Source organism: Ursus maritimus, unplaced genomic scaffold (genome assembly GCF_017311325.1).
Source record: "Ursus maritimus isolate PB19 unplaced genomic scaffold, ASM1731132v1 scaffold_12, whole genome shotgun sequence".
In the NCBI taxonomy this organism is placed as follows: domain Eukaryota; kingdom Metazoa; phylum Chordata; class Mammalia; order Carnivora; family Ursidae; genus Ursus; species Ursus maritimus.
Window position 1 is genome coordinate 34,258,839 of NW_024423564.1, and position 12,854 is coordinate 34,271,692.

Here is a 12,854-nt window from a genome sequence, read left to right on the forward strand (position 1 = left end):
CCTGCTGCTTGTAATTCATTAGTTGGCTTACAGGCTTTGGGATACCTCCCACAGGCCCACTACCAGAGGAGCGAGGCTCCACGTGGGGACTCCTGTGCTAAGGTCCAGGGCCCTGCAAATTGGAGGATTCCATGAGGGGAGTGGGTTGGAAGGAGAGAGCAGCAAAAAATTATAATTTTATAAAAGAAATACTCAGGGATGGCTTTTTTCCCTTTTCCTGCTTCTCACTTCTAAGCCTGAGGAAAGTATCATATCATCAACCAAATTTGGAAAACCCAGAGGAGGAGTAACCCTAAAGGGACAGGAAGGGGAGCTGAGTTCCCCGGAGGCTTGGTGTGTGCACAGAAGTACAGAGACAGTGAAGTCAGCAGAGACCTTGGGCAAAGTGGTCAGAGGATGGAAAGCTTTCTGCTTGGCAGTTAAGGAGGCGGGTGTTGGGATTTGTGGCGGATTGCAATCTGTATATTTAATGTTGATTGTATAGTATTTACATATTTTTATTCCTTGACTTTCTCATCACCTCATTATTCACACTGAAACCTGTGGGCGGTGCCTATGGAGGGGCAGAACATTGCCCCCTCAGCCGTGCTACCTACAGTACACCAAGCTGGGGGAAGATGGGGTGGAGGTGGGCGATGGAGGGGTGTATCAGAATGTCCACTGGGCCTCTGGGAAGGGCATCACTGAAACAGGAGTCCCGTGCTTTGGTTACAACCTGAAAATAACAACTTAGGAATCCCCAAATCAATTCTTTTCTGAATCTGGGCTTCATTTACTTGCCCTCTCTCTCATCACATTTGTTCTTCTGTGGTTTCAAGTTATTTAACTCATACAACAGAAATACATCCCTTATTTGGGATTGTATGATTCTTTTGTTTTCTTACAGTGCAAAAATGCTGTCATTTCTGAACACACTTTTAAAACATGCCTCAGCAATATCTGGTCACAGAAATTCTCAGAGCCAAAAGTTACTAACCTCATTGGTGGAAGGGTGACTTAATGTCCAAGGAATTTCCAATATATGCAGTGTTCCATAATAATCAGCTATGGCTATAAATTGCTGCCTAGCTGAAAGATCCAAAAAATGGGGGGAAAAAACAGAAAGTCATCCTGGAGGTTAAATATGAAATGTGTTTTTGTTTTGTGGTCTCCCAAAAGACCTGCTGTGGTTACGATAATCTTGGCATCTTCATCAGACATTCATGACTGAGGACGATATTAGCTAATATATAAAAATCATTTTTTCCAGTTGATGAAATGAAAGCCAAGACCCTGAGCCTTTGTCAGCCACCCTGCCCACCTCAAATCTTGTCTTCTTAGTGCTCGTTTAAGGAGTGTGGCTCCTAGCTGAGGTTGACCCTCTGTGTGGCTGGGCCACTGGGCAGACTTGAGAAGAAAGTGGGGATAATACAGGGAAAGATTTTCAAAGAAAAATCATGAAGCCAGTTTTCACCAAAGACTCAGTAAGGGCTGAAGGATACCATTATCCAGATGAATTTTAAAGATATAGCCAGAATCAGTTTTTTTATTATAAAAACAGATCACTTCTTTTGATCATTAAAAATGGATATAAAACACAAATGTGTTTAAGAGCTTTAATTTTCTACCTTATCTTATGGGTTTTTTTTCTTTTTCTCATTTTTAGGTTTGGTTTAAATTGTTAAATCCTAGACTTATAATCCCTGGATGTATACAAAAGCAATGTTTTATAGCAAAGATGGAAAAAAAACCCCACACTTGGTGACATGTAAGGTTAAGCTGTAGCCATACTATGACATTCTAGAAATTCTGAAGACTGAATTTCTAAACACAATCTTTCTGTAAGAAAAAAGGATAGAAAGACAATTTTATGCCTGCATATCTCTGGAAACAAAGGGAAACTTCTTTTAAAAGAGGCAAATATACTGGGTTTATGTAGAAAGTAGTGCTTGAGTAAAACAGAGAAATTGGGACAAAGGATATAAATTACTTTTCCAAGGACACATCCTTGAGTTTCTGCTTGCTTTGTCATACATTGTTTTTTTTCTCATAAGTAGTGCAAAAGTTAAAAGTTTAAATAGATAAATGACCCCAGAGAGTCATTTGATCTCATGAAAAGAAGTGCTTGGTATTGTCCAGGGAAAAACCACAAAAATTATAGATTATTGAAAGTTTGTGACATAATGAAAAATTATATATACAAGAATTACTCTCTTTGGAAAGAAGCAGCAAAAAGTACCAAAGATTGAGGGGTCACCCTATCTGACCTGGAGAAGATGAGAAGGATGCTTTTCATTGTGTGGTTGGTTCAAAATCAGCCTCTGCTTGTCATACTAACCATGCCTCAGAAATAATTGTCGATAGAGAAAATAATGAGAGAAACTCAGGTTGTATCTGAAGTTTGAGTGCAAGAAGGAAGGGAAAGGAAGGGAAGAGAAAGGATGGGATGGGATGGGCAAAACTAGAGAAAAAAATATCAGAGACTTTCCAGATGAAAGTCAAAATGTTCTTGAGTTACCCCCAAAAAGCAAAATAACTTAATTAAATTTAATTAAAATTAACACACCAGAGAAGGTCCAGGGTTTGATGTAGGTGATCATAGTTATGCAGATGTTTTGTGACAGGGCCGGCTCATGAGTTTTCTCCAGAAGGTCCCAGATGTCGATGTATCCATCTTCTCGGCCAATATAGAAAACTCCAGGCCTTGTCAGGGACCAGTGGCCTGCAGTATACCTTTTTGGTGCACAGGATGACTGAAGGAGGGGTCCAATCTTTAAACAAAATTTTAAAAGGACACATGAAAACTTTCGTTATTACCTGGGGTGTATTCGTGATGATTTTCTTGAAGTACAACTCAGATGGCTATGATCATGGACCAGCACAATATGCCCACTCTGAAGTCTTAATTCTTCTTGTAGGATTTTATACAATGCCAACTCTTTTCTTTCCTGTGTGTTTTTTATAACATTTTTTTTTCTTATTTTAGTTGCTTTTTAGAAAAGATCAAACCTTCCAGTTGAGCTGGAGATTGGGGGATGTTAGATAAGTAAAGGTTATAAGAAAATTTTGCTTATACCTTTATTTTGCTGTCAGGTGTCTGTTTCCCATGGAGCCAACTCTGGCAGCCAGGGAAAAAAGCAAATAAAAGTCAATTCCAGCTGTGAGCTGTATCCAATGGCTTGTAAATATTGTTTGGAAGAGATTTTAGATCAGCAAAGCATTATAAGATCAGCTTTTCTTCTCTTTACCGTGGGGATAATTTGCCCTCTTTGGGAGGTTTGACTAGAGAGAGAACAGATCAGAATGTGTCATGCTCCAGCTGACAAGCAGAGGTACTCATTTATCTACTTACAGCTGCCGAGACTAAACTAAACTGCGGAGCTGTTTCCTACCCTCTGAAACATGCCTGAGAAACTTCCCTGTGCGGAATGAAGACTATCTCACATTCGTGGACTCCTTATCCTGTTCTTGCCCACCTTGCCCAGCTCCTTCCATTTCTGTGGGTAACCAGGTTCTTGGCCCCTGAATAGTCTATGGACAATCTTGCCTAATTTTTTTTTTCTTTAAGAACGAAACTGATACTTATTCACTGTAAAAAAAAAAAATTGGACATACTGAAGTACATTGGTATAAAGTAGAAGTCCTTTTGTGGATGGACATTTTAAGCAGTTTCCAATTGTTTCAGTGACAAATTCGTATGTAAATTCACAGTATTTGTGTAAGTTGGAGTCCCAGAAGTACACACACACACATATATCATTTTATTTAAAGAATGTATATATTCTTTATTGAAGAATATGTGTATATTTTTATTCACTTTATTCAAAGAATATATATTCATATAAATGTTATATGTATATATAAATATACACATTACATATTATTTTTTCAAAGAATGTATGTATTACAATTATGAAATAGATATATATTTCAGATTTTGATAATCTTAAATTGCACACCAATGGGAACTGTCATGCTGATTTCCCCACACCCTTGCTTCACTGGATTTTATTAGTCTTTCTAGTTTTTGGCAGTTTAGCTTCTATTTGCCTGGAACGAGGCCCTCGCCTAGTCCTGACTGCCAGAGTCCTGGCCCTGCCTCACTGTGGTCCATGAATGTCTCTGGTCTCTTGGCAATGGACCCCTTAGCTTTCTTACTTCCACTTTCTGAACCTGTAGACATATTCCTGCTGCAGAAGCAAAGGTGACAGACCCAGTGCTTCTCCTTGGACTTCATAGTAACCAGCATCCCATCATATATTTGAAGGGGAGAAAAAAACATAAAGCAAATTAACTGCCCACAATACATATTTTGAAGAAAAGACTGTTAGGTCTTAGAGAGCTAAAGACTTGTAAATATTGTTTCCTTCCCTCAGGGAAGAAAGGCAAATGGTTGTGTTTTCAAAAGGCTTACAGTCTGCTGACAAGCTGGAACCCAAGCCATCTGTTCTAATTTCTCTAAATGTGTCCCCAAGGCACTGTTATGTTAGAACAGTCTGTTGTTTCCATTGTCTTTCTCTGAACAAAGGACCACACGCTCACTCCTGCCTTTCTCAGGCAACTCACCATAACACCTTCTTTCCAGATGGCCACGTTCCATCCCCCAATGGTGAGGATAATGTCCTGGTAAAAAGGTGACCTCTGAACAGTGTGGACAGCTCCATCATGGACAGTATAAAGGCTCACTGGCTTCTTTGCTGTCGGGATGGAAAAAGCCATTTCATCTTTAATAATAATGTTTATATTCCTGCATGAAGAATGGGCAGAATTCCAGTGGATGGATAGGTCATGATTAATGGGATCCAAGCAGAGACAACAAGAGATCAGTTGGGGTAAATGAATCTGTCAAGGAACAGCTCTTCTTTTTTTTATGGAAAGTCCAGGGAATTTCCATCAAGGCCATTTTTCCAGCTCAAAGGAACACTTCATGTTCTTATTCATTCACTCATTAATGGTCAAAAAATATTTGTGGATTTCTTATATGTATCTATAGGTACTATAGCTGGCTGGGTAAACAATGGCTAATAAATGAACATGATCCTGCCTTCATGGCGCTTACAATCTAATGGGAAAGACAGATTCTCAATAAACAATATCCAGTATCCAATAAACAACTCCCAAAGTATATAATAAATGTTAAAAGTGTTGTGGTGGAAAAAAATTACAAGAAAGAGTAACAAGATACATCCATAATTTAGACCGAATGGTCAGAAAACGCTTCTCTGAAGATGAGTCATTTAGTCCTAAATAGCACTTTGGTGTGGGAAGATTTTGATGTGGAGGAGTATTCCAGACAGAAGGAACAATACACACCGAAGTCCTGTGGAGAGAAATGCTTAGTGCCTTTATAAATTTGAGGAAGGCAGTAAGACTGAAATCTGGTAATCCCAGCATGAGACATATGATACAGATGGGGACCAGGAGGGTCCAGGCCACACAGGGCCTTGTAGGAAAGGAGTTTAGATTATATTCTCCACATGATGTGTTTCAACGAGTCCTTTAGGCCCAGAAGACAATCTGACTGCTGTGAAGAGAATGAATTAGAGAGAGGTAAAAGAGAAGAGGAGACACCATAGGAGGTAGTTCTGGGAAGAAAGCATGGTAGCTGGATGGAAGGTACAATGGACAAAAAGTAGATAATCGAGAAATATTTGCAAGCTGGAATTGGCAAGACTTACAGATGGCGTGAATAGCAGGGCTGAGAATGATAGATTTCTGGTAGGAGGAGCTGACTCCATGGAGTTTCCATTTATTGCAACTGGGAAGACTACGGGGAGGCAGGTTTTGATGTTAAGATCAAGAGTTCTTTTTAGTCTCTGCTCCAGCCTGCATGTCCTCCTTTTCCCCTAGGCTGTCTACCTCACCATTGCTTGGGTCTTCTCTCCCCCAGACCTGGCTGCAGAGCTGGCTGCTCCCTACTCCTTGCTGCGCACACCCACGTCAGGGATGGCCATAAAGGTATGTCCTATCTTGTCCAAACCATGATGCCTGGTTACCTTATATATCCAAACCATGAACTTACTGTGAATCCCATCATATTGATAGCTGTGTGAAAGCTGGATTTCTTCCCCCCGCCCCCAGAACCCTCATGGGATATTAAGCAGAAAAAAAATCCCCACCTACTAAACCTTGCAAATAACTTATAAAGTAGAGTTTCAAAGAGATACTTGTCCACCCATATTCATAGCAGCAGTATTTGGAAGCAACCCAAGTGTTTATCAATAGATGAGGGAATAAACAAAATATGATATATACATCCAATGGAATTTTATTCATCCTTTGAAAGGAAGGAAATTCAGACATGCTCCAACATGGGTGAAACTTGAGGATATGATGTTAAGGGAAAGAAATCCATCACAAAAAGACAAATACTGTATGATTCCACTTACATGAGGTATCTACAGTAGTTACATTCAGAGAGAAAAAAAGTAAATAGTGGTTGCCAGATGCTGAGAGTAGAGGGGAACAGGGAGCTAGTGTTTAATGGGTACAGAGTTTCAGTTTTGCAAAATGGAAATGGGAGTGGAGATGGGTTGCACGACAATGTGAATGTACTTAATAGTACAGGATTATACACTTAAAAATGGTTAAGATGGTACATTTCACATTTATGTATATTTTACCACAATTTAAAAATTTTATAAAAAGTAAAAATAAAAAAATTTAAATGTAGCTTTCCTGGATTAAAAAAAAAAAAAGGACCAATTTTCCTCCAACTGAAGTCCTATCCAAAAGATATCATAAGAGACATACTTCTTTTTTTTTTTTTTTAAAGATTTTATTTATTTATTCGACAGAGATAGAGACAGCCAGCGAGAGAGGGAACACAAGCAGGGGGAGTGGGAGAGGAAGAAGCAGGCTTCTAGCAGAGGAGCCTGATGTGGGGCTCGATCCCATAACGCCGGGATCACGCCCTGAGCCGAAGGCAGACGCTTAACCGCTGTGCCACCCAGGCGCCCCAAGAGACATACTTCTAAGGCCATCTTGAAGCAATCTGGAAGATTCCTGGGAAGTCAGGAAAGCCCTGGAAACCAGCAGCTTTCTTCTTGTTGCCGCTCTTGTTTCTCAGAGCCTGGTTTTCACCTCCTATAGTGGGGCTTCCTAGACATCACCTCACTCTGGTGAGCAGGGCCATCCACGAGTCTGGAAGCCCTCTGCAGAAGGTAATGATTACCAGCGATAACAAGATCAACTACCACCAAGATTTATACTTTAAAATAACATGTTAAATGTTCTCAGCCCATATCTTTTCCTTCCTTTTGTCCTTTTAGGGACCTCTAGCTCCATCTAGCAACGGATAGAGCTGTCCTTAAGTTATTAAATGGAGTACCAGAGCCCACAAGCCAGGTTGCTATGAGAAAGTTACAATAAACAAAGAAGTAGTTTCCAGAATCATTATCTAATGCCAGATTCAGTATAGCGGTGTGATTAAGAGTACAGACTGCTCAAATTCAAACCCTGGCAATGCTGGTAGCTTCCCCCTAGGGTTGCTGTGAGGATTAAATGAGCTAATCCATGGAAAGTACTTGGACAAGCGCACGGTGCATGGCATGTGCTGATTTGTGAGTAGAGTACATGAAATAATTATGTCAATTGTCATCATTCAGCCTGCATTGCTTGGCTTGTCACTTAGATCCTCTGGAAATTTTGTTCGGTTTAGCCTTCTTTATCACATATATCTCATTCAGGGTACTGTCTTTCCAAAGCTTTTTCTTAGAAGAGGAAATTCTCTTTCCTGCCTTGTTGTTGATAAGCATATGGGGTCCCTAGGAAATCAAGAACGATTGCATCCCAGTAATCACCTCATCTTTACTCAGGTACACTCCATGGTGTTTACGGAAAACATTAGACCGGTAGCTCTCAAGGAAAACACTGCCAGTTCATGGATGTAATTAGGGCAAGCAGTGCATAGTTTAGAGGGTTAAACATTGACTTTTTCTGAACTTCAGCCATTAGCCAATGGGAATAACAGTGTTTGGCTTTCCATGTTACAAAATGCTGGACTGATGATTTTTAAGTATTTTAAAGTACTGTGATGATTTTAAAGTATCCTTTTAGTAAGTGGTTACAACTGTTTCCCGTGCCCCCTTTTTTTGCAATGAACCAAATGCCAAGAAATTAAAAACAACATTTCTTCTTCTTTACCAACCTACATCCCATTTGTTACGAAGTCCTGGCATGCTGACTGCTAAGTCTCTCTCACATTTCCTCTGCTGTATATCCCTGTCACCATGCCTATACTTAGTCCTCTCCATCTCTCATCTAGACCCTTGAAAGTGGTCATCCTACTTCCATTGTAAGTGCCACCAATAAAGTAATCCAGCCCCTACTCTCCTGCCAGAGTGATATTCTGATTATACTGGTGGCACTAGGATAAGGTTCAAAGCTTCGTAGGCACTTCAGGCTCTTAGTCCTTTGGACCCAGTTGTCCTTCCTGGCACCTCTCCTGCTGCCCTCTCTATTGCTATGCTTTGGCTAGTAGATCTCCCTGTTTCTTAATTGTCCACTGCTCTTTTAGGTTTCCATGTTTTTGCATTATTATTCCTTCTATCTGGCATGTCTTTCTCCAATTGGAAAATTGCAATCTATTCTTCAAGAACCAGCTCGACTGTATCTCTCTTCAGTAGGGCCCTTTCTTAATAACTCAAGAGAGTTGGTCCCTTCCAGGTTTCCCATGTCACTTTGTTTTTGCTTCTAGCCATAGCAGTAACTGAGGGTAATGTCTTCATTTGTTTATGTGTTTGACTTTTCTAATAATCATGGAACTCCTACGGGGGAGGATAATATCTTGTTCGTCTTTATATCCCTAGTGCGTGGCACAGAAGAGATTCTCAATAATGATTTGATGAAAGAATGAAAGTAAGAAAGAAAAAACAAGGGTCACCTGGTGGCTCAGTCAGTTAAGTGTCCAACTCTTGATTTTGGCTCAGGTCATGATCTCAGGGTCTTGAGATCAAGTTCCATGTTGGGCTCCACGCTAGGCATGGAGCCTCCTTAAGATTCTCTTTCTCCCCTTTCTTCTCCCTATCTCCACCCTCTGCTTATGCTCCCTTGCTCTCGTGCGTTTGCTCTCTCTCTCTCTCTCTCAAAAACAAAACAAAACAAAAAAACCCCACAACATTAGTGAATTTGAATCATAAAGCTCTTGGTTTTTAAGTTTATTGTCACTGGTTATTCTATAAATGGAATAAAATTTAAAATAAATAACTAACCCTGCTTGTCAGGGTCTGCCTCAAAAGCAGTTTAGGAAGCTGGCATCATGGTAAGGCCCCAAGAAATTCTGAGACTGGAAAGAACCAGTGTAACCAAGTCATGGCATCAGGGTCTCAACTTGTGTCCCAGCAGTATAGTGGAGACTGCTGCCATGTGCATGCAGTACACGCACAATTAATAGTCAAGAATTATTGAATACACAGATACATGAATAAGCATAAAAGTAGCTGAATGTAATTCATTATATCTAATATATAATTTTGAGTTCAACTTTTAAATCCTGGAATTTGAAATGAATGTAAATTGGAAAATCAGTCTCAGTTCTGCAAGCACTTGACCTTTCTTTGGATCACATCTAATTCTCTCTCAATGCCCCACTCTTATCAATAACATACATTTGGGTCTCTGGTCAGAGTGCTTTCGTTTCCAGATTAATATGGCTGCCCTGGAGGCAATGCTGAGAAAGCACGCCTTCCTGGGTCTAAGGCAGACTCCAGTCTGCAGAGCCAAACTCAGTAGATAGAAGTGGAGGAGGTAAAGTTCAAGGCAGAGACCTGAGACCCAGCAGGGTCCCCTACAGGCTGTATCTCTAACCTCTGACCCCGATCAGTCACTCCCATGCCTGCTTGTCCTAAGATCAGATCCCCTTCTGCAAACCCAGCTTGGCTGCCCCATCTTACTGCTCCATGGTATGCAAGCAGTCCCAGCAGCTGCCTCTTCCTGTGCTTCCGGTCATTCCACATTGTGAAACATGGCTCAAATACATTTTCATGCCGTGATCAAATCCAAAGCTTTAAAGTAAGCAGCTGTAATTGTAGTGAACCCCCAGGGCTCCAAGCTTTGACAGGGAGCTTAGCTGATTAGGGAGCCTGAACTCTTGATTCCCACTCCCAGCTGGGTGTGGTCCCCATCCCGCTGCTCAGCTGCCAACACTCTGGGCACCACCAGCCCCAGCCCAAGAGGAGCGGCCCGCAGCTACTTTTCCGTACCATTCTGATGCTATCAAAATCATTGTAAATTTAGCTTATAATTTCACATTGATTAATATTTTTCACATTAATGAGCTACCAAGTTGTTGAATTATTGAAACACATTGTTTTTTTAATTTAATTGTCCAACTGTCCTAGTCTTTTAAGCATCAATAGATCAGTCCTCCTCAAATTTTGGGGGAGGGGGGGGTGAAAACAAATCATCAGGTGAATCTTATTAGAAATCCATATTCTGATACAGCAGGCCTCTGGTAGGGTCCAAGGTTCTGCATTTCTAACAGGCTCCAAGTGCTGCTGTTTGAGGCCCTCACTTTGAGTAAATGCAGAGACAGGACCTTAATTAAGTGCCTTTCCTCCCATCAGCAAGGCCAGGGTTACTCAGCACTTTGTAAAAAGTAATAACTTAGGGGCACCTGGATGGCTCAGTCGTTTAAGTGTCTGCAGCTCAGGTCATGATCTCGGGGTCCTGGGATCAAGTCCCATGTTGTGTTCCCTGCCCGCTCCTCTCTGCTCTGCGGGAGAGTCTGCTTTTCTCTCTCTCTCTGCTCCTCCCCCGCTGCTCGTTCTCCTCTCTCTCTCAAATAAATAGACAATATCTTTAAAAAAAAAAAAAGGAATAACTTACTCATAACAGAGCAATCATCAAAACTTACTCATCAGTCGGCCAGTTTCTGGGTCTCTTTCCATTTTCCAATCTGTGTATATCACTCCACCTTCCTAAAAATATTACAGGTTTCTGATGAGTACAATGACAAGTTAAAGGACAAAAGACCTCATATGCATGTACTAAGACTGACTGTAACAAGCACAGAGCAACAGGTTAACTCAGTCAAATGATAACTTGATACAGTGGTGGTGGGGGGAGGCTCAAAATGATTACTTGATTTTATATTGAACAAAAAAATGAATTTGTTGAATTTTTATGTACACATAGTACATAAACTATGTACTATGGAAAACACAGGCATTTATGGAGATAATCTATGTACACAAGTTCCAACTGCTGGGTTTATAAAGTTTTTGTTAACAGGAAATTGTCCCAGTGGACCGAAAGCTCCAGGAAGGGATCTGGTCTGACTTCTTCAGTGATTTGTTCTCAGCATGATACAAAGTCAGTACTTAAAAATATTTGTGGAGTAAGAGAGAAAAGGGGAATGTAAATTGATAATATGGTATCATTACCTTTAAAGTTGAGAACAGGAAACAAAGTTCCATTTAAATAACATAACTAGTTATATTTATTCTCACTCTCCTTATGGCCATTTTAAGGAGAGGCAAAGGCAGGGGGACCCGGAGTAAAGGGACAGAAACAGCCACACACAGGGAAAAGACACAGAACCCATGAGCAGCAGAGGTGGGAGAGATTTAGAGAAAACCTTTAGTCCCACGGCCCATCTAACAGAGAAAACACAGAGTCAGAGAGGTTAAAGGACTTATTCAGGGTCACCCAGCTGCAGGCTCCTAATTCCAATGTTTTTCTCTCTGGGTAATAAAAGGAAAACACAGAGAAGGGTGTATAAAAAGTGGAGTTGAGAGGCCTGGGAGGATGGCTTGGGATGTGTAGGCGAGGGAGGGAACAGGGGAAAACACCTGGCCGGCGCCCACTCATTCACTCATCTGTGCTTTTGTCCGTGAACACACGTAACAAACAAGGACAGTGTATAGTGTTGGAAATTCAGAGTCAGAGGACAAGCCCTCCATCCGCTCTCCACTCATGGTGCCCAGAGTCCAAGGGAACAGACAGACCGGCCCATGTTCAGTGCACACATCTTGCCTGTTGGCTGTGGTGCCTCACCCACACTTAACCACTGAGTGAGCACACGGTGTTTGCCACTGCTGTTAGGAACTTTCTGTATGTGACCAGCCTCCGCCAGAGCCCTGTAAGCGTCACTAATATCTCCTGGGTCTCATAACAGATATGTGCAACACCGAACAGAACCAACTCAAACAGAAGTAGCTTGAACCAGGTTCATAAATACACATCGAGTGACCATTCTATCAGCAGCCACCTAGCTGGGAACCTTCATGTCCTTCTCCATCCTCCTCCTCCCCTGTGCTGACATTTTTGGCCCCACTGCTCACGCCCTCTTCATCTCTGGGTTGGCCCACGTGAAATAACTGCCTGCCTTGCCTGTCCACCTACCTGGCTCTACTCCCTCCTGCTTCATCCCTGCACTAGCCAGTCTAGAACCCAGAGAGGTCTCCCTTATGCTCTCTAACCATAAGGGGCAGATCAGCCATGTCAGGTGTTGGTAGAAGAGCATTCCACTGAAATGTCAGCCCATGAGGGAGGGAATTTTGTCTGTTTGTTCATTGTTCTATTCCCTGGACCCAAACAGTGCCTGGCTTATAGTAAATGCTCAATAAATATCTGATGAATGATGGATGAAGTTAATTCCAAGGAGGGCAAGGGCTCGAAAGGCAGGAAAGAGTTTGGGGTAGAAAAAGAAGGAGAAAAATCAGAGCAGCTGGAAGGAGAGAGGGAGATTGGTGCAGATGAGGTAGAGAGAGAGAAAAGAGCCAAATTACACAGGATCTCGTAGGCCACAGTTTGGATTTTATTCACGTTTGAGTTGTCACTGAAAAGTTTAAGTACAGGGAGTCATACTTTCATTTCTGTTTTAAGATCTTGTGGTCATTTATCTTTCTAAAGCTGTCACCACCACCACCCCC

General features: G+C 41.5%; 1 protein-coding gene across 3 annotated transcripts in view; it reads right to left on the reverse strand.

Moving 5' to 3' along the window:
- The window catches only part of DNAI3 (dynein axonemal intermediate chain 3), a 63,174-nt gene that overhangs the window by 1,766 nt on the left and 48,554 nt on the right, over positions 1-12,854 (reverse strand). For 2 of the 3 annotated variants that reach the window (XM_008690655.2, XM_008690652.2), the window contains 4 exons: positions 10,835-10,898; positions 4,546-4,676; positions 2,546-2,750; positions 977-1,068 (listed from right to left, as the gene is read on the reverse strand). In XM_008690655.2, the coding sequence (XP_008688877.1) occupies positions 977-1,068; positions 2,546-2,750; positions 4,546-4,676; positions 10,835-10,898 (492 nt within the window). The remainder of the gene's footprint in view (positions 1-976; positions 1,069-2,545; positions 2,751-4,545; positions 4,677-10,834; positions 10,899-12,854) is intronic. The other variant, XM_040627086.1, reaches the window with a different exon arrangement.